The 26,987-nt window shown below is 37.0% G+C and overlaps 1 protein-coding gene across 1 annotated transcript; it reads right to left on the minus strand.

The window, feature by feature from the left end:
* Positions 1–402: 402 nt before the first annotated feature.
* Positions 403–23,281, minus strand: LOC145987300 (NADH-ubiquinone oxidoreductase 49 kDa subunit-like). Its single transcript, XM_083121815.1, has 10 exons — positions 23,031–23,281; positions 17,640–17,874; positions 15,073–15,274; positions 12,495–12,682; positions 11,378–11,544; positions 10,625–10,744; positions 8,555–8,684; positions 7,890–7,986; positions 2,134–2,274; positions 403–708 (listed from the first exon to the last, which is right to left on the minus strand). The coding sequence occupies exons 1-10, from the start codon at positions 23,132–23,134 to the stop codon at positions 671–673; spliced, it is 1,422 nt and encodes a 473-aa protein (XP_082977941.1). The 5' UTR covers positions 23,135–23,281; the 3' UTR covers positions 403–670.
* Between the last annotated feature and the right edge of the window lie 3,706 nt (positions 23,282–26,987).

Genomic DNA, 26,987 nt, shown 5'->3' on the forward strand with positions numbered 1-26,987 from the left:
TCTTTGCATGCAATAAAGTAAATGTCACTCACCCAATCATGATCTATCCAATTTCAGTGTCATCTGCCAAACACAGATTGTCATCCACTTGATTGATCTCTAACATTAGAATTTGTACATCATAAACATATTCATGTTTTCAATGTAATCGGAAAATGTAATGCAAAAATAACACTGAAAGTATGTGTGTAGTGTATAAAGTTGGAGAATAGCATTCCATTGTTTCACCTAAAGATATTATACATTTCTGAACATACACATTAGTTTTATTGAAACACAATTACAAAACTTCAAAATTAACAATGTCATTTAATATCAGACTTCAATTTGCTTTCCTGATATCAAAACATATACTGACACAACCAATAAGTGTCAGCTGAGTGCTGTAGAAAAATATCAAAATCAGACAAAAATATACACTTTTCACTTTATTTATTAAAAATACATTTCAAAGTTTATCTTGAAAACAAGGTGCCACTTTTTATGAAACTCTCACTCGCTCTATTATTGTAACAAGAAACAAAAAAATAAATCCATATTATGTTCATAATATTACGATTCTTCATAAATTCAAGAAATTTCAAACAATATAACATTAGCGGTAATCATTCTTCTAACCATCTTAAATATTGACAGAAACCAAACATATATTCTAAAGTGGAGTTTTCTATTAACGATCAATGTCCCCAAAAACAATATCCACACTGCCTGTAAATAAATAAGAAGTTAATTTTCATATGATACTGCCAATATGTTATTAGTGAAAGTAAAAATCATTTAAATTATAGTTTTTACAGAAAAGGTTGCAAACTATTGTTGTACTGAGAACCTTTAACTTTAGAATTACTGTTATAATTAATATACTTCAACAAAGAATGACACAATTAAAAACAGTAATAGTTACATTCCAAGACTTGTTGTGAAGTAACGTAACTTGCATTTAAGCACAGTGAATAGAGATTCTGCTCGTGATGAGTATCACACTCTGTTTATCACATACTGAGTATCTCAAGAATTAGAATGTGTGGAAATATGAGAACTTTCGATATAGCATGGCACTATATTGGAACTCACTGTTGAACTCCTGGTGTTGCATAGTGGAATTTTTAGATGTAATATTCCTCACATCACTCTATTTTGACTTGTTTCCTATCTGTAAGCTTTCAAGTAGGTAGCATTCTGTGCTTGTGGCGATTCTCAAATAAGGAAAAAGAAGGATCTTGAAGAACAACAGTCTTGTTTAAGAGCTTTGGTGAAGCATAACACAACAGCTGTATCACAGCACCCCCCCCCCCTATTTCCCTGATTTGACACCTTTGAATAGGAAGAGTAACATTGGTACTATTTAAATATTTTAATGCAAAATATAGATTTGAGCAGAATTATAAATTAACATGTTGTTATATAATTACCCTATATTATTATACGTTATTAATATATATGTAATTATAAATATAGATTTGACTATGTTATATTTGTTTCTTGTCTACTCGGTAGGGTGTGTGTGGTAGATGGGAGGGCTGCCTAGCTAAGGAATCTGTTGTCCCTTAGGGTGTCTTCCCTGAATAGGAATGAAAATATCCACCCCTTCTATATTTTTAAAAAAGAATTTGTAAATATTCCACAAAGAATTTTCATGTAAAATAGGATAACAAAGGGATTCATAAAGAAATATATTCGATGATGAAACAGGTTTGAATCCTGGCCTGGGTATGGGTGCTCCTTGTGTGTGTCCCTTGATCAGTTTCATCATGTCATCACTCATCCTCATCTTCACAATTAGCCAAAAGTGGCACAAAAGTGAAGTAAAATAAATTCATTCAATCAATCATGTGTGAACCATTGTGATCAGCTACTAATCAATCCAGAATGGGAAACATTATCAGGAAACAGTGGCTTGTCCAGAACATTTAATCTGGGGGTGCCAGATCATTACATTAGGGGTAAATTTATCACCAAGTCAACCATTAACTGAGCTTTTGAGGTATGCTGGAAAACATTGGAAGATTTTAGAGGAGTGTTGTAAGGGGAAATCACTAGGAAACATATTTACTGGAAGCAAATGAAACAGTGAAATTTGCATGTTCATCTCTAAATACTACATATTGACTTCATGAACTTTTCCCCTCTTACCTATTATGGCAACTATGTCCGCCAACATGAGATGTTTCCCCATCATTTCTATTCCTGCCAAATGAGCAAAACATGCAGATCTGATCTTGCATCTATAAGGTCTGCTACTTCCATCAGATATCAAATAAACTCCAAATTCACCTGTAAAATGGGAGAGATTATGAGATTATTTTTTACAAATCGAACATGTGCCTCAAAAGCAGCAATGTGTGTCTACATGCAAACAAATATAATCTATATTCTATGCACAGACAATAAGACAACATGGCAACAGATGTTTGCTTAACAAGAGGTATTGGAAAAATGAAACAGATTAGAACTAAGCATTTCAATTGTTAAGGACATGTGAGAAGTAGCTTGCACTCTTCTTTATAATTGCAAACAATTGTTCACCAATGAACAAATGAAACATTCTTATGATAGAAAAAAATACTTTTGTCTCATGACTGCCATGTGCATGGACGTCCAGAAGGCAGGGAACATGAATGCCAACCTCAATTTATATATTTCATACATATAATTTCATTTCAGACACAGTGACTTAGTTTAATTACTGTAAGGATGTTGCAGGAGAGTGATAACCAGACGTGCAACCATGATTTTTTGTCTATGGAGGGGCAAGCAGGCCCGTAGCCAGGAATTCTTTGTAGGGGGGCGAAGTCAATCCTAGAGGGGGCAATTTTTTAATATATTATGTCGGATTGGCACATATAACAGGGTACACAGAGGCACTTGCCCCTTCCCCCAAAAAGAGATAAGTAACAGAAAAGGGATGATATCTTGAAACTGCAACGAACAAAAGAACTTCGAGCAACATGAAATTACAATATTTCGATAATGACCTTTCCAGATTGCCAAAGAATATAAAGTTTAACATAAATAGGCTAATAGGGTCTGTATCTGCTTGATATTTACAAGTCGATAATGTTAATAGATGATTAAGATGCACCAACAACTTTGGGCCTCTCTGCAGAACTGATTAAGGGAGCCCTTTATAAATCATGCTTCATAATGATTCGCTCTAGTTTCCAGTATGCAAGATTTTTACGCACAAAGGAATCTAACGAGAATCCAACAACACCATTGTGTTGTGTTATGCAAGAAAAATAGAATTAATTAAATAATAATGGTTACATATTACCTACACTTTGATGAATTGTGTAAAAATTTGTAGCTAATACATTTCTTTTGTACTTGCTAAAACATTAAAATAGGGGTCCCTTAGTCCACCACGGACTCTATTTCTTTCAAAGGGGAGAGACTTGCATCACTACAGACAACGTTTGCCTACTGGTTACGTTAACCATTTTGCAAAATATTGTGTGAATTGTATTATATTATAGTTGAAATACATTTTTTGAAACCTGACAAACCAATAGGAATCCCTTGATTGATCAATGACTTCTCGGATTACAGTATCATCATTAATATTTCATATTAAGTGTCATAGAAATAAATTGTTTTAATAATATAATAATAATAATCCAATAGCGCAACAGCCCAATATCAGGCCAAGGCTTACCTACCGACTGCTGGCCTCCCTCCCACGCGAGCCACCAAGGGGGCGTGGAGATCTGCAGCCAGACTAGGGGGACGGGTGGTCAGCCCGACCGACGCCCAGCCATTGTAGGACTTCGCGACCGGATTACGCTCACTCATTCGGAGCTCCCCAATTTCCTCACGATGGTGGGTTGCCACCGGCCCTATTTGTAGGCCGAATAAATTCCGACCAGAGCTGGATTCGAACCTACGCCGTCCCGCAGCGAACGATCTCAAGACGAGTGAACGCCTTAACCCGCTCGGCTACAGAGGAGGACAAATTGTTTTAATAGGGTGCAATAATTTCACAGGGCGCCATGGCATTCTCTTTAACATTTTTTTTTTTCATATAGATCTTTGGCTCCCAGGTCCGACCCCTGCCGACCCATAGCCACTATACTATAAGAAGACCAGAGATTGCGAGCGAAGCGAGCAAGAAAATTTTATGAAATGTTTCTTTATTTGTATAAAATTTGGAATCGAGGGGGTCAATTGCCCCTCTGTGCCACTTGCAAGTGCCCTTGGCAGTCTTGTGGAAAAGTGCAAGAAACATGTAAAAACTAATTCCAACATGAGTATCCAATTGTCCTGCTATTCTTAGTTTCTCCTAGTCTTGTTCGTTTTACTTCAATGTTTGCTTCGCCTAGAATGGACTTCTGTCTGCCCCCTGTAGTTGCGGCACTGTTTATGAGTGTCTCTTCATCAATTTCACGTCATCCTTCATTGTTGCGATTAGCTAGAAGTAGCAGAAAAGCAACGCAAAGTAACAAAAATTAAATATCCACTCCCTCTCTCTACCACACTATTACCAAAAGATAGGACTTGGGAAACAAAAATTTAAGCAATTCAAAGTTCATAGCAACACATCCAAGATAAACATCCAAACACATTAGGCACCTTTAATACAATACTACTCAAAATGTCACAACTGTTCTAGATACTGAAAATTGTGAAATCATTTCCCGAAGTTTAATCTGGAAAGGAATTTTTCCCCCCAATCCTGATACGACATTATACGAATCCCATACACCCTAATAAATCACAAAATCAATAAGTGTCTTTGCAATGTTGCTAGAGTAACACATGATATAATTGTAAAGATTAGTGAGAATTCCAGGTAGGAATGTGTTCTGTATTTTTCACAGGGGGGGCAGAGCAGGCTCTCAGGGGGGGCAACTGCCCCCTCTAGCTACGGGCCTGGGGGCAAGTACCAGGATAAACGTACCAACAACAACAACAACAACAACAACAACAACAATAATAATAATAATAACAACAACAACAACAATTATAATAATAATGGCATTATTATTATTATTATTATTATTATTACTACTAGTGGTGGTAGTAGTAGTATCAAAGACGTTATTATCCCCATAAACTACACAAAGAGGGGCTAGAAGTTGGTACTAAAGCATTTATTTGGAACAAACGATTTGAAATATTTTTTCAACACAGTCACTTTCACATTAGCTAATAATGGAAAATAAAGACACAAAATGTATTTTTGAATGGCAGAAAATGAATGATAAATGCATTCCCAAGATAATTCTTTTTGTACATATAAGATACATAACTTTCATTTAAAACATATGTTTTACAAATATGCAACATAGAGTGACATAAAATAAGAAAATACATATGCAACATGCTAACATTAATTTTGTACGTATTCAAATTTTATTCAATACATATATACAACACATATTGTTTAAATACATCACATTACAGAAAACAATCAAATTGCGAGTGAAGCGAGGTAGAAAATTTTTATATACAATTTTTGCAATTGAAAACAATATTGATCTAATAGGGCACAAATAATTTCACTGGATGCCATGGCCAACTCCCGCCGCCCCCTAGCTATGGCTCTGAACCTGATGTTACTGAGACAAGCAGGCTTTGCGAGTGAAGCGAGCAAGACAATTTTGCAAAATGTTATGCATAAGATTTGAAATCGAAGGGGGCAATTGCTCCTCTGTGCACACCCTGCGGGTGACTTTGGCCATCGAAGTTTGACCCCCCCTCCGCTATTTGCCCCTAATAGGGTGCAAATAATATCATGGGGCACCAAGGCATTCTCTCTTTCACAACTTCTTTTCATTTAGATCATTCGGCACCCATGGCAGACTCGCTCTGCCACCTAGCTACTGTCTGAACTTGACGAAACTGAGAAAGGCAGGGTTTGCGAGCGAAACGGGGAAGAAAGTTTTATGAAATGTACTTTTATTTGCATAAAATTTTAAATCGACGGGGCAATTCTCCTCTGTGCCCCCTCTGCAGGTGCCCTTCGCCGTCAATGTTTGGCCTCCCTTGCCCCCTAAAATTAACTTCCCTCGAATGTTGGTAGGGACAATGTCCCCCTTGTGGTTGCGCCACTGGTGATAACCATAGTGAATGGGTGTTTTCTTTATGGGGGGAAATATGCCATGTTTGCCTTTCCCTGGAAAAAAAAATATCCTGCTTACACTTCCTTACGTTAAATCCTCCAGATGTCCATGACCTGTGTTGTACACATTTTAATTTTACTCTACAGGAAATGAGTAAAAAGAATGGTTGATATTTTCATGTAAATAATTGTTTTCAGCTTGATATGAACCTCCATGTTTGAAAAAGCAGTGTTATAAATCAACTTTTGTGTACTTTACATTATCTGTGTAGGAAAAGCAATCGACACACAGGAAGCAGAGGGCAAGACGAAAGAATTTGCGAGAAAAGAATTTGCCCTCTAAGGGCTTGAAAAGCTCATTGACATTATTTACTTGCCCTTTCGAAAGATCCAATCACCATGCTTGCACGAAACTCGAAACATGTGGTTTGCATCATCAGTCCACAGATGACAGAGTGCTCAGTGGAGAGAACTGTGCCACCATATACCTTCTTTTCAACTCTGCCCCCCCCAAAAATTAAGCTTCAAGTTCGTACCTGCCCCCCAAAGTTAAGTCCCAAGTTACACCCATGACTACAAGCATAAAAGAAGAATGAAAGAGAAATACATCATAATTATGATATTATTTTTTTATGGGTTTTTTCCACAATGTCTTAACCAAGCTACATTTGCTAAGGTTGCATGTATGATCACGTCCATAAATTGGTGAAAATTTTACAAGGATTTTTGGTTTCTATTCTATAACTAATGATATTCCACAGATTCATTTTAAATAATAACTGGTCAAAGCACTGATTGTGTTTTGTTTGTGTTTCTCAGCTATAACAATTGTTTTTGCTCAATATTTCTGTGGACTTAAGCTGTCTTCTATCTTCATGCAGCGAATGCCAATGTGAACAGAAAGAATGCTAGCAGAAAGAATGCTAGGTATAACTCACCCAATGAAGACTGTTTAGCCCAAGGCTGAACTTTACTCTGTAATAAATTAAAAGCTGTTCTATTCTAGGACAGTCACGATTTTGTGCAAAAAAGAATTTTGCATCTTTCTTATTCTACATTGGTTTTCTTTCTGTTAAGGCCAATTGTTTATCTGCAGTATTATTGTATTTTTTTTAAATGTTGTGTTATTTAAGATTTGTTTTTGCTCATATAAATTAAAGATAGGATGAATGATGATAGATAGAACAGATGATAGAACCATCATGATAGGAAATCCACATCCTAGGGACTCGGATCTATGGAATTAAGATCATGAATCGAACTATCTATCTGTTTAGCCTCCACAATAACTCTATAGTTCTAAATTACAATATTCACACAATTTATTCCCAATGGCGTAGTGGTAATATCATTGCTTGTAATTGATGATATCCTGGGTTTGATATCTGATGGAGGCTCATATTGGTTCATAGTATATTTTAGACTGTAGGTTCAGTCTCAATTTGTCTATTTGTGCATAAAAGTGGACAAACCCATACAATTTCTAACTCAATGAGTAAATTACTAAGTTACTTCCAAATGCCATAACATGCTGATATAGCTGATATAATTACATGTTATACTACTGCATACAGTAACCGTAATGACAAGTAGCAGGTCCTGGAAGGGAGGAAACTTAATACATATCAAGTTCATTGCATGGTTTCATGCCGGTCTCTATGGTGGAATTGTTAGCGTAACACACTACAGAGCCAGAGATTCCAGGTTTGGTCAGGAATGGATATATCATTATACTTGTCCTATCACAATTTAATCAGATAACCCTTCATCTCCATCACCATTAATCCAAGATATAGAAAAAGTGACGTAAAATAACCAAACTACCTACCTCTAGGGTGCTCAACTGCAGTGTACGTTGCTCCTGGAGGTACTTTATAGCCCTCACTGAACAGCTTGAAATGATGGATCAGTGACTCCATGGAAGTCTACGTGGAAAATATCATTATATTAAATTAAATTAAATACTGTGAAATTTCTCAATATGTTTTTGAACAAAGTTAGCAAATTCATGCATCATACATTTATAATCCATATTCTTTTACTCTGACAAACTAGAAAATCTGCCAAACTCAGTGTCTGTATAAAAGATATAGAATAACTAGAATATTGTAATCTTTCCCATACAGTATTGGATTCTATTTACACTGGAAAAAGTCAAATGTAAGAAAAGGTGCTAACAAATCACATGAAAAATAATTAATTATCATTATTTCACAATTTGATTTTTATAAACTATTTGGTTCATTTTACTATCTACAAAAATTCAGCTGCTGATAAAAGGATATAATTTGATTCTTAACACCAAATCTATTTTTGCAGTGAAACTGGTAATTACCTTCGAAATTTACAATTTGCAATCTTTGGTTGTAGTCAAAATAATGTGAGGTATATATTAACAAGAGAGAATTATGATTTTAAAAAACAGAAAATTAACTTTCTTTGTCTTTCTTTGGTGTAACCATTATAATGGCATAAATAATATTATTTACATACCTTCATTTCACCCCTTGATGGTGGGGATATCTTAGCATCATCTGTCTTTATCTCCCCACAAGGCATCTTGTTCATACACTGTTGGATCATATGTATAGACTGTCGCATTTCTTCCACTCGACACAAGTACCTGTAAAGATTTTTAATGTGCGTGCATATGTGAGTATATATTTGCAAGCAGTTTTTTTGCACTGTTGGCATTAACATTCAGTATACAGGGTGTAACATAAGTAATAGTGCCAACTGACACAGTTGAAAGTACACGATAATAGAAGCAAAAAAGTCTGAGTAAACATGGATCCGCAAACAAGCTGTTTTAAAGATAATTGCAAATGTGTGGTTACATGCTGCCACTGACTTCATTGTTTGTCATCCTAGTTGGTAAAGTGCGAACGTGTGGTTAGAAGCCATCACTGATTGCATTTTGTAAACACCGAGTGCTTTACTCCTTGCGCGTTCCGAGGTTTGCTCTTTGTTTACAAAAACAGAACATTTCCGAGAGGTGGCATTGTAATCAAACAGGATGGATACAATCAGTACAGAGAATTGTACATGCTTGTGACCAATTCCGAAATAAACTGGGGGTGTTCAAAAGAATTCAAAACTCAATGCAGAATCGCGTATAGTATTGCATCCAGATGCAAGGACGACACTTTGAACATCTCCTTTAACAGGTATCGAGTGTACAGTAATTGTAACATGTAACATACTAACGTTTGTTAAAGTAAGTAGAATGTTCAATAAAAGCAATGAGATCTCCAATGACTTTTCTTACTGTATTATTAGCATTTTACCAACTAGGATAACGTTTACAAACAATGAAGTCATTGGTGGCTTGTAACCACACATTCACAATTATCTCGAAAATGGCTCGTTTGCGGACCCACGTTTACTGAGACTTTTTGCTTCTATTACTGTGTACTTTCAACTGTGTCAGTTTGCGCTATTACTTATGATACACCCTGTATAAGGACCTACATTACATAAATTATAACTTTAATAATTTGCCATGAAGTTGTGTGACTTACACCATTGTGTACTGTAATTTATTTAATAAATTAGATAATAATTAATTTACATATTTACAGTTGCATATGTAACTAGTAATGCAAATAATACATATATAATAACTACAAATAAAACAAATCTAAATTAATATAACAGTATAAAATTTCAAGACTCATGAGCTTTCAGCTGCTGTATAATGGCGTACCGAGGATGGTTGATGAGCCCTCCATATTTTACCAAACTTTAACCAAACAAAGCATGTACACATTACTCCAGGTAATATGTAAAGTAAATGCAAGGAAAGATGACAAAATATGACTGATAAATAAGCCCTCATTACAGTTACATCCACACTGACCAAAGTCATGGTAGATGCCTTGATGAATATTGAGAGGCACACTTGTAATCTTGCCATTCCTCTGCTCATCCTTCATCTACATAATCACAATTAGTCTAAAGTCGATTGCTAAATAAGAAAGATGCAATTTTGAAAGTCTTGTTCACACCACTCCTTTTATACATACCTTTCATTTATAAACCTATACTCCGTCCCAGCTAACTGTGGAGCAGGCAAATGAAAACAAGTGTCTGCGCAAGTAGTGATGCTAGACGGCTCCACCAATGAACACGCGAGAGGAATGAAATTGCGTGGAGTGGGGAAAAGCGACTGAAGTTACCAGCCTTCCCATCAGCATCTACTGCTTCACTCTGGCCAATAGATTTCCCTCGCTTCTCTGACGATATGTGCAGCCTTGCTCCACAGTTAGCTGGGACACGGTATAGTCACTTTGTAGTTTGATTTTCTTTTTAATTTCATTTTTGATATTTAACATCGCTTTTCTCAACTTTTGGCTAATTGCGATGATTAGGATAAATGATGATATGAACTTGATTAAAATACACTAACAAAGAACACCCCATACAGGGACTCAAACCTGGGGTCCCTGGCACTGTAGCATGCTGTGCTAACCATGCCACCATGAAGGTCAACAGTAACATTGTAGTAAATCAAATAAAAACTAATGAATATATGGAAATATGTATGTAGTATGTAGCACTTACCTATCATAGCAATCACCTTTTAATCCTACAGGAACATCAAATTCCAGCTCACTATATGCATCATAAGGTTGCATCTTTCTCAAATCCCACTTGATTCCAGACCCTCTCAACATTAATCCACTAAATTAAAATAAGAAATTCTTTACATTAGAAACAATGACCTAATTTCTTCAATAACCTGTGATTCTACATCACATTAACTAAGAATTGCAAAAAAAAAAAAAAAATAGTAGTTAAATAATTCTTAAAGCCTTCCTGGTGATGAATGATGAAGAGTTTCTCTCTGGATATCAGCCAGGTGATTTCCAGATAGGCTTCCAAGCTTTCAAGAGCTAACATTATTATCATCCTCAGAGATTCAAACATATTCATTCCCTGAAGATGAGAGTGATGTTAGCTTTCAAGAAGAAAACCTGTTCGTCTTCAAAGTTATCGTAATTAATTGCTTCTCATAACTAACAGAAATTACATGTTAAACTGTTTACTAAAATGTTAAGTTTCTATATCGTAAATCAGTGCTCGAAGTGAGGGAGGATGCAGGGGAATGTATCACCCAGATAGCATAATTTTCGAAAAGCATTCCCCCAGATGTCTCATTGTCACCATGTTAAACCAAAAGAGTGTCCCCCAACTAAAACCAAGGCTCGACCAAATATTTCCCCAGCTAAAATTTTTCACTTGAAGCACGGTCGTATATACAATAAGATTTTCAAGTAAATTGAAAAGTATAAATTTATCTAATTATTCAGTTACCTGAAACCATAGTTGAGGGCATCTTCAGCAGATACAATGCCTATATCAACTGTCCTCATCTTCCATATCCTGTTGTTTGTTACTACATCTTCTAATTGATCAATTATTACTTCAGGAAATTTGTCCATATGGTCATACAAATCATCCAACCAACCTAGGGGCAGATCCTGTTAGAAAGAAAAATATACACCTGTGTATAGAATGTAGATACAGGTATTGAGTAACCAAATATTTTTCAGACCCACCAACAACTGAGGACTAAAAGTGGTAAACGTTGTAAGTGCCAAAAGTGAAAGTGATGGGAAATTGCATCGTTCCACACATCAGCCCGTAAGAACGTGCACACTAGTGACCTCTTTACATGCCCTTTCAACTACTTAGAGAGCCACATTTCACGTTTACCACATTATAAAGCAAGGCACATTTCACAGTTTAATGTGGAAAACAGTGTTTGAATTATTGTGGCACTTACAGCGTTTACCAATTTTAGTCTTCAACTATCAAATGTACAAAAACTAGAAGGTATGATAAATATTGGACAAAAAATAAAGAAACTACTTCACATCAAGAAGACATGTACGTACACATAGAAAATAACATACATGTTTCTTAGTGGTAACATCATTACCTTGTAATCAAAGGGTAATAATCGGTGGAGGCAGATAGATGTTTGGATCCCACTTTAAACCGTAGGTCCTGTCCCTGATTATATTACCCTATCTATGCATAAAGTGGACTTAAAATATAAAACTCTAAAAATAATCAAAAAGGGCACATGTTGGTGTGTACACACATTATATCTTAATGATCCTCATGATAACACTAACCAGACATGGAACCCATGACTGCTTCAAGCAAGAATAATGATAGCACTAATCATTCAGCTATGTAGGCATTCAAATAGTTTATATATCTTATGTATAATAAATTTCTTGTAAGCTGAAAACATGATTCAACCTTACGGTACAACCCAGGTCTCTAATACTGCACTCATTTGCGTAACTTGGAACCTAATCATGGGGGGAGAGGAGTGTGAGAAGCGAACTTGGGGCTGGGGGAGGGACAAAATCAAAGAGTTTTGTATCCCATAAAAATAGCGCACATGAATTACGCTCACCTGTGATACTCCTCCAGGCCGGAAGTATGCAGCATGCATGCGAGCACCTGAAACCCGCTCAAATAATTCCATCATCTTCTCCCTCTCTTCGAAGAGCCAAAAGAGCGGGGTGAGTGCTCCAACGTCCAATATATGAGTTGCCAGCGACAGGCAGTGGCTAAACAAACGGGTCAGTTCACTGAGCATTGCTGGTGGAATGAAAAATTATATGTGTTAATTCACGATAAAATAAATGCATTGTTACACTGTTTATTTCTTTTCTTGAACTGACCTCCGTGGCGTAGCCACGCCAGAAGTCCCGAGTTCAAATCTTGACTAGGCCATGGGTGTTCTTTGTGAGTGTCCCTTCGTCAATTTCATCATATTCATAATTGTGAATATTATCATTAATCCTCATCGTTGAAATTAGCCAAAAGTGGCAAAAAATAACAAAAATCAAATCAAATGAAATTAAATCCTTTTTGGTTCCTGCAAAGGTGGAAAAGAAGAGTTTGCAAAGTCCTAACCACAAGTGTAGGCGTGCGCACGTGGGGGCAGTTGCCTCTCCTAATACTCTCACTTAGAAATTTAGTGTAGAGAAATCTTATTACCTTTATTAACCAATTATTCTCTCTAAAAAATAAAGTATTTTCAAGCCAACGAAAGTTCCCAGTAACTATGGCAGGTTTATTTCCTATGTAATTGAACTATCTCACTTCGTGTTCCAGCAAATTACTTATTATTAAGACACACATTGTATTCATTAGCCTTGTTGTAGTTACACCTTCGTGGTCGCAGAATAAATTGGTTACACATTGGAAATGAATAAATTATGTGTAATTGCTTTGAATCTGCTGTACAAAATCATGTTTATGTGTAAATTAGTCTGAACGACAGAGAAGAAAAAATAAAAGTGAGAAAACTGTTGTGCCACAGAAGCTGGAATTCTTCTAATAGAGTGATTTTCCGGTGGGTCCGGACACACTATATAAGCCCTTGTTTAATACCCATCAATACAATAAAACAGTGAGATGGAAATAGGTTTTTCATTCTCCTAATTTTGTATGATACGATGAATGACACCGTGTGGAAAGGTGGGAGAGTTTGTGCAAACTCCCAAAATTCGCTGTGCCCCTCAAGCCTTCATATGTTTTAGATAAAAAAAAAATCTGATGAAGGGAGCGTGTGTTCTCCTGAAACGTCATAACAAAAAAACGTGTTTTTATGTTTGTAACAACCGTAGACTGCAAGAGAAATAATGATACTTTAAAGTTTGAATCGTCTGAATATAAATGGAATGATATACATATTGAAGAATGTGTATATACGGAAGGGGTAATGGAAGCTAGAAGATACCACTCCCTAATTTTCCATATAATTGTGACTGTTTGCTTGAATAGACACCTTGATGGCGAGTCCATTATGTGCTTGACTCACCAGCTGACCATCCACCCCCTAGACAGCACATGTTCCCCTTGGCACTGCATATACATACCAGAAAGGAAGAAAAAGCATGTTCCACGACCCACGTCACATCAATAAGAGGGATATAATTTATTGACTTTGTTTCACACAGTAATTTACCAACACCTCAATAACAGTCCACTTACAAAACATTCCAGAACGGCCCCTAAAATTTTTCACAAATGCTTGATGTATAGTTGTTTGAGGGCTAAATTTATATTTACATTCCACTAAAGTCATCCTTACACCCTCTCAAATTGAAATATCGGGATAACTCTCTTCACCCCTGGTCTCATGTGTTAATGTGGAGAAGAGGCAGTGCAGCAATACTATACTATTTGTCACTCACAGTTTCTTGTGGGCAGGAAATCAATTCAGTGGATACTAACATGGAGTAGCCGAATCTCAGTAGCAGAATGGTTATCACAGCATGCTACGATACCAGGGGTCCAAGGTTCGAATCCTGGCCTGGGAATGGGTGTTCTTTGTAAGTGTCCCTTCATCAATTTAACACATCATTACTCATCCTCATCATTATGATTAGCCAGGCAGAAAAGTGATGGAAAATAACTAAAATAAAAATAAAAAACTAACACGTAGTATAATGAAGAGAAACTATCATTTACTCAAAGGGTTCCAAACTTTTTCATTTCATTGTGCCCTTAGTGTTTTAAAATTTTTCCACTGTGCCCAAGTCAGAATGTAGGCCTATCTAACACTTGCAATGCTGTGTTAGTGTGGGCAGGTTGCTTGTCTTAAGTTAAAAAATGAACACACATTTCAAATTCAGAAACATTTTATAAGTAAAAAGTACTAAATAAGTATAGACTTAGAACAATTATATCTAAAATTATGTGTAGGCTAACAAGCAAGTGTCTGTCATTTTTGGAACTTTTCGCAGTGCCTCTGTAAGCCAGCCTCAGCACCCTAGGGCACCGCAGTGCACACTTGGGAACCACTGGTTTATTCTATTTCTTTTGTAGCCATGTCTGAGTAGCCCTAGACTGAACCTCGAAGAAGAAGAAGATGAAGACTAAACAATCAGAACTGATTTTATAATCCTACAGTCAGCAACCCGAAGTGTTCGAAAGAAGGCAGAAGACAATTTCTATTATTATGGTAGATCAATACTCACTTCTAATATACTTTGCTCTTGGCGGCACATCAATGTTTAGTAATTTCTCCACGGCAAGGCAGTATGCAAGCTCATTGACCATCATGGAAACATAATCTAAGCGATCAAAGTACGGAAGATTCTGATTATATGTTTTGTATTCCATTAGCTTTTCTGTTCCCCTATGCAACAGACCAATATGAGGGTCTGCTCTAACCACAGTCTATAAGCAGAAAGGTAGAAACTATTAATAAACTTACAAAATGCAACAAGTAAAATGAAACTTGTTATTGTATTATTTATTTATTTACCATTATTATCACATACTAAATATTATATTTATAGATAAAGTGAATTTATAAATATGCATGTGAAGTAGCCAGTGCTGACACTGGAGGGAACAAGGGGGTGGATGCGATGCACCCTGGCTGACCATTTCAGCCCCCTTACCTCTGCCTGGCAAACAATCAAAACAAGATAAGTTAAAGCTCTTTTAGCTCGAATATATGTTTCTTGTAAAGTATTTCAGGATATATTAAATGTGACGGTGCCCCAGAAAGTTATCCCACCCCTGCATACTGGAAAGTTTGATGGTATGGCTCTACATATTCTTGATATTGATCAAGATAGAGGGGATATCCTAATGCTCCTGTTGTCTCTACACTCCACCGTGTCCCCAGGACTCATGTATGACACATTGGGTGAGCTCCATGCCCACCTATACAGACACCAATGATCAGTGGCTCCAATTTATATGTGCCCAAGCTCACCAAATAATTTATTGTGGTATTATCATTATTATCATCATCATCATCATGATTCATGTAAATATTGTATAACATATTATATATAAGTTTACAAATCTCAAATATTCTCGGCAGCGTCGTCGCCTTGTAATCAAGTGGTCCCGGGTTCGATTCCCGGTGTAGTGGCCCGGTTCCCACTTTAAACTGTAGGTCCAGTCCCGATTAGCCTTACTGTGCACAAAGTGGACTTAAACACCAACTCAATCAATCAAATATTCTCCCTTCCATGTGTTATGATATTAATGCCTCCCAACAATGCATCTTAACTTATCTTTTTTTAAAAAAAACTATTATTTATTGATTTCAACAAGCACTCCATGATTATACATGGAAGGGAGGATTTATGAGATTTTTTGTGAACTTATAATTCAAGTGTTTGAGCTCATCCAATGTTTTTGAAAAGTTGGCACCGCTGCCATTGATGGGAATATTCTGCCTCAGATCTCTTGCATGGAGAATCAAATCCAAATAGCCCACATACACCCACACATACCATAGGTGGTAACAAGGTTTAACATTTATAATGTGGATGAAGCATGTTCAAACTTAGTACCATGGGCTAAGATTTCTGGAAAGAGTGAATGTAATTCGGGTTGGAATTAGTACCACAACAGTCTTTCTTCTTCTTCTTCATCTATCAAACCACACCCACCCTAACCTAACGTAACCTCACTAATGATGTCACATCAAACAATCGGACATGTCAGCCAATCGGATTGCTTAAAACTGTAGTGGCAGCAATCACTGCCTGTAATTCGAATGGTGAAAATGTAGAAATATTTTATAACAAAAAGTATTGTTTTCTGTGCCTTAACAGGCTGTAAGTTACAGCAACTATTATTATTATTATTATTATTATTTAAAATAGGGTTACAATTAGGCTTACAGTCTATTTGACACTAATTAAATATAAAAAACAACTATTTGTCTTACATGAATCAGGGGTGCCCATCCCCCCAAGGCCTAATGCACTCCCCCTAAAAGGTAGAAGATTCCTCCCCCTCCCCCCATGCTGAATTATTTACTCAATTTTTTTGGTCAGCCAAAATTTGCGGAACAATATAATACAGATATATATAAGCAGTGTATATTGTATATTACTTTGAGTTTTGACATTAATTGAAGTAACATTTTACATAAATGATGATAACTTCTGACGTTGCAAAGTTGTTGCAGCAAACGTATTGATAATTTCCTAATTTTGCACCACTTTTAAAATTGTTAGTGTGCTGAACATTATTCTTAAAAGTTTGTCTGCTTGATTAACCTGGTATTAATGCGAACAGCACGTCCTCCTCCCTTTCCAAACCGATTCTAAAGGCATAAGAGGTGGTGTTTCATTTCAACCCTATCGCCGCAATCACCACAGGCAGGTAGAACAACTGTACATAATAACCAAAACTAAAAATCAATAACAAGTCACTCAAACGAAACCACCTCCCCCTCATTTTTTTGTGTGAAGATATATGGAATTGGTAGCTAAACTATAAAATGTTGTCCCCCAAAAAATTCCCATGATGCAGGCACATCATTAATCCCCCCTGTGGGCAAACCTGACATGAATTAATCTTAAGTATACAGTTATGCAAATTGTATATAGATATACAGAATCTGTACATTACAAATGTATGTAATTTTAAAAAACATAAGTAGTAGTAGTAATAATAGTAATGTAATGATATAATATAATAAGAATAAGAATAACAACTATTTGCGTAGCACGTTTTACTAATGGCAATGGTAGCACCAAGTGAGACAATACATAATATCCAAAGCAGTTACCTCTCCATCTAAGTGAAGGACTAAACGAAGTACGCCATGCGCAGCGGGATGTGCAGGCCCAAAATTGATAATCATATTCCTTATCTTCTTCTCGACAGGATAAACCTTAGAATTCCAAGGAGGCTTCACCTTGCATTCTGGAGGCAATTTATCATGATAATACATCAAACGTCCTTCGAACTGTTGTATAAATTCTTCATCAGGATACCATCTCTTTGCACCTCTCCGTCCAATACTACAAAGATAGGCGAAATTCTTAATTTTAGAAACATGTTGCTCATAAAAACAATAAAAACAATTAAAAACTATAAAAACTGAAATTAAATTCTGTTCAAATTCCTATTCTATTATTTATTGTAGTGGATACATTTCTTATAGTTTGGCTCATGACAGAAAAACAAATAGATATTATATTTTGTTCCCTGGAACTTTCTTGAAGGAACATTTGTCAATGGTCTACATATTTACTTTTCAACTTTAAATGGTAATTTTCTATGAAGAAAATCAAGTGCTGCACTTTGTCTTAGATACAAGAATAAAAATAATATAAGTTCTGAGATCACTAACTAAAGGTATACATAGGGTAGTATTTGAAGGGGGATGAGGAGAATTCCCAATCCGGCTACTGCAACCCCCTCTGCTTGTCAATTTTTGCCACTTGGGTGTGAACTATAAATATAATTTATATACTATCCCAGTGTTTCAACGGTAGATTCTGGAATATTTTTCAAATATCACTCTGAGTACTTATATTAAGATGGGACAATATTTGTTAACTATTTCTTAATCACAGAGAAACATGTAGTTATCTTGCTTGGTCGACTAACGCTATTGTGTTGGCGAGCACTTGATCCTTTGATCAGTTCTGCAACTTGGAGGAGCAGTGATTTATACATATACGTACACCCAACACACCTCTAGCACTCCCAAAATTTTTACAAAGGCCTAATTTATGGTCATTTTGTCTCTAAATTTACACTTACCCATGGACATCACCAGAAATTTTTGTAGGGGGTCAGGCCATTGACAAAACTTTTATAATAATAATAATAATAATAATAACAGCAGCAGTAGCAGTAATAGTAGTATAGTAGTAGTTGCTGTTGTTGTGTCAGTTATTTCTCATTACCTTTTAACATTTTGTACAATTAGTGTACTAAACTACATAGTTATTCCATTTTGTTATTAACTTTTACACACCTCTCTCAAGGGAAAGCAAGGAAAAGATTTAAAAGTTAGGGAAAATTTTAGAAAAGTTTGTGTTGTGCGTGTGACCACTCACCTCTCTCATGAAAAACTAGTTTTCGTGATTTTGGAAACTGTGGAACCATATATTATGATTAAATGGTAGAATATGAAAATACTATAACCTGTGTTTCTATTTTATCCTACATTTTTTCGATGTAACACAGGTTTATCTTTAATTATTCTGTTCGAATACTAAGTACCTGAACTTTATTCCTGTTACTCACAATAAGTAATTTACTGTTACTTATTTGTAGTAGAGATGGACAATATCGGACAGTTGATATCGCGATATAACGTCATAGACGATACGATATTTTTTCCTTATCGTGATATCGGCGATATATCGTCTCCTCAATATACAGGGTGTATCAGAAGTCCCTTACCACCCCTTGTAAAATCCGCAGTGATGCATTTTCATGGAATTTGATATGGGCGATACAAAATAGGCCTATGGGGGACACCTTTTGGAGTATTTATTTATTTATTTATTTATTTATTTAACAAGAATTCCAAATACAGCGTTAACCATTTTACATTGGAATGTATAACAGTAGAAAAGAATAATAAAAATAACAAAATGTCACGGGGACAGCCGCCATCTTGGTTCCGCCATCTTGAATTCAACTTCTTTATTTAAAATGATAGGTGGGTCATGTGATACATGACCGTAGGCTAGAATTTCGTCAGGATGTCAAATCTGAAATCAGATTTCATGTAACTTCATTTGGTGAAAAGTTATTGGCAACTGAAAGTGATGTTTACCTGTTACAGAATGTGCTCCACATGTTGTCTGTGCTGGGCAATGCACGTGTGCAGACGCTTCTCTCAATGTCTGTGGACACCGAGCAAGGTATCTGGTGAAATTTGCTCAAAGGCAGTTATGATACGTTGTTGCAGATGACGAAGATCATGAATTTTCACACCATACACCATAGCCTTAACGTGTCCCCAAAGGTAGAAGTCCATTGGAGTTAGGTCTGGTGATCGGGCAGGCCATTCAACTGACCCACGTCGACCAATCCATGCGGCAGGAAATTGTTCATCCAGGTACTGACGCACCTGGACGCCATAATGGGGAGCCGCACCATCTTGTTGAAAAAACCTGGGAAATGTAACATCTTCCGAAATCAGAGCTGGCAGTATCTGTTCCTGTAGCATCCCCAGATATCGTTCCGCATTTAAATTTCCTTGAATGAAAAAAGGACCGATTATCCGTGTTCCCCATATGCCTGCCCACACCATAATTTTGCTTGCACCGGTCATTTTGGAGGGATCTGTCCATGCGGGGTTGTCATGCGACCAATAGCGCATGTTTTGCCTATTCACCTCCCTATTTACGTAGAAGTTTGCTTCATCGGAATGGAGTATCTGCATAGCGACGTTTGGATTTAGCCGTAATTGCGCGATAGCCCACTCACAAAACTGCACGCAGCGATCTGGATCATCCTCGGAGAGGTGTTGCTGCATTTGTACCTTATACGGATGCCACTTGTGCACTCTGTACACTGAACTGTGACTCACAGCACATTGCATTGCTATACGACGTGTGCCTCGCTGCGGTGACGTCGAGAAGGAGGCCAGCACTGTCGTAGCTGTTGCTCATCCGTGACTGTCCGCGGTCATCCACTACGCGGTTTGTCCAAGACCGTGCTCTTCTCCTCGAATTTGGTTAATAATTGTGCCACTGCAACATGTGACACAGGGTGACGTTCTGGATGACGCAGGTTGAAATCGGCAGCCACTGCACGGGCACTTCTCCCACCCCACAGCTTGACGATCTGGATGCATTCCTCAGTTGTTAACGGCATGGTTCAGTACCTGCAACAAACAGGTAAACATCACTTTCAAGACAGATAGTGTTGCCCACGAGACGAGACGAGACTTTGGCCTGTCTCGTCTCGTGGAAATGCTGTGAAATGCTGTCTCGTCTCGAAAATATTCGTTTGTTCTCAGGACACATGATCAATCTCGTCTCGTCTCGAATTTTTAAAAGCCTGTCCCGTCTCGTCCCGTGGGCAACACTAAAGACAGATTTTACAAGGGGTGGTAAGGGACTTCTGATACACCCTGTATATCGCAAAATATCGTGACGATATATCGCCAAAATATCGCAAAAAATCGTGATGATGTATCGTCTAGTTGATATCGTCAGGACTTTTCAATATATCGCCCAACACTATTTGTAACTTGAAATGAACGATGCTCATTTCCACGGGGAGGGGGTCGACGGATCGGTTTGACACCCCCTCCCGACGCCCATGCTTACATCCCACCCTTCTAAAATTTTGGATAAACCCCTGCGCAGGGACACTTTGGGATGATGTCTGATGTGGAACACTGGACTCACCTGGAAGATTCTGGGTACGTTTACAGGAACACCCTGTATGCTTTATTACTGTTGTAGTTTACGGCTGTTAACCTGTGGTATGGACATGCGACACGTGCAACCGAACAGGACCTTATACTTCCGATCTGTCTAGAGAACGTGCATTCGAATCAGGAGTGTTTTTTAAAAGGACTAAAGTAAAGATATCTTTTTTTAAAAAAACATAAAGGTATTTTCGAAATATTTTATTGCTTTTAAATATTGTTTAACATTGCATGAAAATGATTAATCTCAGGTTCTCGGTAGAGGCATGGAATTGTAAAAGTGGGCATTACAGCTCCTTTCTAAGCAGAGGCGGGATAAACTATAAAATATTTTGCATTTATCGTTTTTAACTTTCGTTTTTAAAGTTGTTGAAAGACAAAAATGGTAATCAAATGCCATTTGCTTTTTCCGATGTCTTACCTGGTTTCATTTGAAAACCTTGATTTTCTCAACATTTCAGGAGGGGCTCCCCCTGCGTGTGGTGATCACTTAGGGGGATTGCCTCTTGAGATAACAAAAGCGGGGGGGATCCATGGGCGTCCGGAAGGGGGGGCAAGGGGGGCCGTGGCCCACCTGGAAAATGAAAGTCAACCAAAAATGATATATTTCACACATATAATTTCATTTCATCCACAATAATATGTGTTAATTATTGCACGAACATGATAAATTCAAATTTAAGCAATGTTTTTGGAGGGAACAACACTATTACTGTGGAAAATATGCCATATTTGCCCCCCGGAAAAAATACCTTTCTTGCCCCTCCCTGGTTCATGGGGAGATCTAGTTACTCTTGTGTAATTAACGATTTAATACTGAGCTGGAGACAGCTCTGGGGGTGTTGGATAGAACTTCCAAAGCGTAATTTTTATCTTTCTCAGATGTTGATAATTATGAATGGTTTAAGATAGTGGCACAAGGGGCTTTTTCAGCCTTGCCGTAGTGACGACGCCGAGATGGGAGGGGAGGTAGGTCTAGGCACCTTCGATTGGCTAGACCTTTCCACCATGAATATACCCCCTTCTCCCACACAAACTATTCATGGGCCTCCCCAATGGCGCAGTGGTAGCGTCGTCACCCGGTGGAGCCACATAGTGGTTCGGATACCACTTTAAACTGTAGGTAAAGTCCCGATTCCTTACTGTGCATAAAGTGGACTACAAACACCAACTCAATCAATCAAAAAACTATTCATGTCAGACCTTCGCTTCGCCATTCATTTTCTTCATGGCGATGTAATTTTTAGGGGTTATTGTACGTCGCTTTTTTTGTCTAGGGTAATAGACATATGTTGGATGAATGATGATTGATTTGACTAGCCTACATCAGCTTGTAACCAATAAGCATTCCACTGAATTGCCGCTGGAAGAACACGAAAACACACCTCCATAGCGCTGTGGTAGTGTCGTCGCCTTGAAATCAAAGGGTCCCGGGTTCGATACCCGGTGGAGGTACATAGTACTGGTTCGGATCCCCCTTTAAACTGTAGGTCCAGTCCCGATTAGCCTTACTGTTCGATAAAGTGGTCTTAAAACACCGATCAATCAATCAAAGAACGAAAAACATACAAAGTGTAGAGTTAGGCAATACACTCAAGTTTATTCTCAAGTCCTAACTCCTGAATATTCAACTACAACTTCAATAATCAAAGTTCTTACGATTCACTCTATGTTTAGTTCGAGTGCATAATACAATATTCTGCTCATCCCTAGAAAATATGTACAGTATGGAGCCAAATTTCTAGATTTACAAATATTCACACATGAACTTACCTCAAAGAGTATGTTACTGAAGTACTTTGTAGAAACGTTTTATTTCGAAGCACTAGTAAAGACAGTGAATTATTCGAGAACGCAGATTTTAGTAATGTAGTCATTATAATCAAGCCTTATGAAATATAATCAATTCGTAAATACATTAGCTGAATTAACAAATCAGTGTTGACACGCGTAAAACCTATCAAACGTTGTTAGAAAAAGTTTCAAGTAATCAAATGTGTGAATCAATATTGCATAATTAAATCGCATCACCGAATCATTTTAATAAGATATTTAAAAATGGTACCATTCAATATTTATGACTCGCGAGGCAATTTATCAACTATGTATAGATAAAAATTTAATAATTCAAATTTTGGAGCGTTTAGTACTTCTTCTTCTTCTCTTATATGATCCTGTCAACAATATCCTGTTGACTTTGGTCAGCGTTTCTGTTATTATTTTCGTTCAGAAGTCTGTAGATTGTCACTCAAGTTCACCAGTACCACAAACATAAATCGATTATATAAATAAATCACTTTTATCCTTGCACTGTTACATTATAGTAAAATCATCGTGCATGTTCGTCAGTGGCGATTTCTCTGGGTGTGTAAGTCGTGTGTCAACGACCAAAGGAAAATGAAATAAAGAAGAAAGTATCTGTACTTTTATAAATTATGATTTTGAGCGCTTTTCTTCAATTGTCAGTCTCGAGCGCCCGGTAGTTTTCGAACGCGGCGCAGCGCGCAGTGGTTGTCAGGCAGGCAGATTGGTCCCGCACTGCCAGGGCGTTGGAGAGGAAATACAACGTCTTACCACTGCCAAAACATAGGATGACCGCGCATGCGCACCCTGCCACCCACCACCATGGTTAGCTTCTCAAGGCGTTGTATTTGTTTCCAACGTTTTGGCTTTCATTCATCCCGCGTTCCGCGTTGTTTTGCTCGTGGTTGTTGTGCATTATTTTTTAAACGTGTGGTGTGAAGTGATGTGATTATTTTAAGATGGAGAATAGTGAAAGTGTTGTGCAAAAATATTTAAATAATTAATTTTCTTGGCTTTCGTATTCAGAGAAGAAACAAGTGATTGACAATGGTCGACCATGTCCGAATCTCACGATGTCAACATGTGTTAAAGGAAAAAGTGGTGCTGGAAAAGATTTTGAGAGAAATTTTCGAAAAGAACTCTATGAAATTTGAGACTGGCTTTGCGGGTGTGAGACATGTTTATTATTCTCGACTAAAAAAAGTTGTTGGGAATTATCAAGGGTATGCGGATTTGAATCATCTCAATACTGCAGTGAGAAAACACAGCGAGTGTGAATTGCATCTTTATAGTTTCCTTAAATTTAATAGTTTTGTTGCCACCCCTACTAGAAGTGACGTTCTTTTGGATACTCAACGAAAAGCTGAAATAGAGCTACACAATGAAAAAGTAAAAGAGAACAGGGAAATATTAAAGAGGTTGATTAACGCCGTCTGCTATTTAGCAAAGCAAGAACTGCCATTCCGAGGCCATGAGGAAAATGCAGCCTCTCTAAATAAGGGCAATTACATGGAATTCCTTATTGCAAGTTCCGAGTTCGATCCCTCATTAAAAGAACATTTATTAAATTCTAGAGTTTTTCGCGGTACTTCGGCAGGCATTCAAAATGATTTAATAAATTCAGTTTCGGATGTTCTGAGAGATGAAATCTACAATGAAATTCAAAACACAGACTTTGTGGCTATCATGGTCGATGCAACATCAGACATTAGCAAAAAATCTCAGGTGTCAACAATGTTACGTTTTTTTTTCAGCCTCACAGAAAAAAGTCATTGAAAGATTTCTTGGATTTCATGACATGAGCGCCGATGAAACTGCAGGAGCTCTTTTTAGTCACGTGACTGAAATAATGGATAAATATAAGTGTGGGGATAAATTAATTGCCCAGACATACGATGGATATTCTGTAATGAGTGGTCATTTGAATGGCCTTCAAAGTAAAGTTTTGGAAAATTATCCGAAAGCTTTTCTTATGCATTGTTATGTTCATGTTATGAACTTGGTGCTGCAACAATCGTTAGAATGTAACAAAGAGCTTAAGGTGTTATTTTGTGGTCTTAAATCACTTAAACCTCATTCTCCAAAGAGGTTACACGAACTTTCTGCTTTCATGTCCAGAAAGCTCCCGTCATTAGCTCCTACCAGATGAAATTTTACCTCTAGGCTAGTGTGGACAGTCAATGACAACAGAGAAGCACTGCTTATGTTTTTTGAGCATGTTAATGAAAGTGGAGACTTCGATCATTTGACTGTAATGACTCCAAGAGGATTTTCTAGCTTCCTGAAGGATTTCTAAAATATATTTTTAAAAAAGGCTTTATCCAACTTGCTTGCCTTTTCAGACGTATTATTCAGTATATTGCAGTCTAAAAATGTTGATATTTTGTACTGCAGTAATAAAATAACTGAATTTCAACAACAGCTGAAAAAGGAAAGTGAGAATTTCGAAACACTATGGAATTCTATAACTGGTGCAGTAGAAGAGGAAGAGGCTGTTGAAATGAAAAGGAGGCGACTGAACAACGAATCACAGAAAGACCACTGCCGGAGGCTTTACTTTGAAATCATTGATAATATCAGCAACCAGATAACAATTAGATTCGCATCATTTGAAAAATTGCAATATTTTGATTTACTAAATCCCACAAAACGGGTCTACTTGAATAAAAGAGAAAACTTTCCTCACCATCTCGTACATAAATTGCAGGAAATTTATGGCAGTGTGTTTAATTTAACCAAACTGCAGAAGAATGAACTTTATGTTTGGTATGCTTCCACTGAAGGATCAGAGAAAACACCAATTGAGATTGTAAATTATCTACTGGACACGAATCTAGTGGGCGAGTTTACAGAAATGTATAAATTAGCAATGTTGATCGCAACAATTCTTTCCACAACGTCATCTGTCGAGAGATCGTTCACATCACTGAAGAGGATCCACACATTCTGCCAATCTACTCAAACTTAGAACCGGATGACGAATTTAAGTCTTATCTCCATCCAGAAAGAATTACTTTCTAAGCTGCGAGAAGGGGATAAATCGAAATTTTATGAGGCGGTGATCAGCGCATTTCTCTCTAAAGAAAGAAGAATAGACTGGAATTCAAATAACTATAAGTAATGAGCAGTTGATTTTTCAAAATTTACTTTTTGGAAGGATAAATGAAGGGTAAGGGGAAAAACCGGAAATGTGCATTTTAGCGATTTTTCAATGAACGGGTCATTCTTATGTCCACGGTGTTTTTTTAGGGGTGATAGGTAGGAGTTCCACCAAACCCTCTGGTTGCAAACTCGTGCTTTAAAAATTGATTGTATGGCGAAGTATTGAACATAGTATATTAATTTTCTCCTTACCCTTCAAATATATTAATACTTTAAATGAAGTATTTACTTCATTTAAAATAATTTATGTAATTTAATGTTTTTCTAAATATTTATAAAATTACACCAAAAAGGTACGGAGAAAATTTGTAATATTGGTTCACAGAAATGAGAGGGGGAGGGGTTAACATTCCTTCTTTGCCAACGCCTGAAGTTCACGGTCAGGAGACGCCACTGATGTTCGTACAGAAGCCAGTGGAGGAGATTCTGATAGAAGGGAAGAGAGTGATATGGAAATGGAATTTTCAAACGTCGTATTCCTTTATACAGTGTGAATCGTTGATGTGAGAAAATTGGACATTCTAAGAATATATTGTTGCGCATCAGGATTTTCATTACGACATTTGCAATTTTGATGATGTTCTAATATGTATTTTTGCTAAGTGTGCTGGTGTACGCATGTATCCCATGATCCCATCCTTAGTGTTTAGTAATTCAAACAAATAATCATGAAAAATCTCAAATACAATAAATCCAATAGTCATACCATAGAATAGTTAGGTCATACACTAAGATTGGGCCCTAATCTGTGCAAATCCCTCTCTG

The sequence above is a fragment of the Lepisma saccharinum genome, chromosome 4 (assembly GCF_977018435.1).
Source record: "Lepisma saccharinum chromosome 4, izLepSacc3.1, whole genome shotgun sequence".
In the NCBI taxonomy this organism is placed as follows: Eukaryota; Metazoa; Arthropoda; class Insecta; order Zygentoma; family Lepismatidae; genus Lepisma; species Lepisma saccharinum.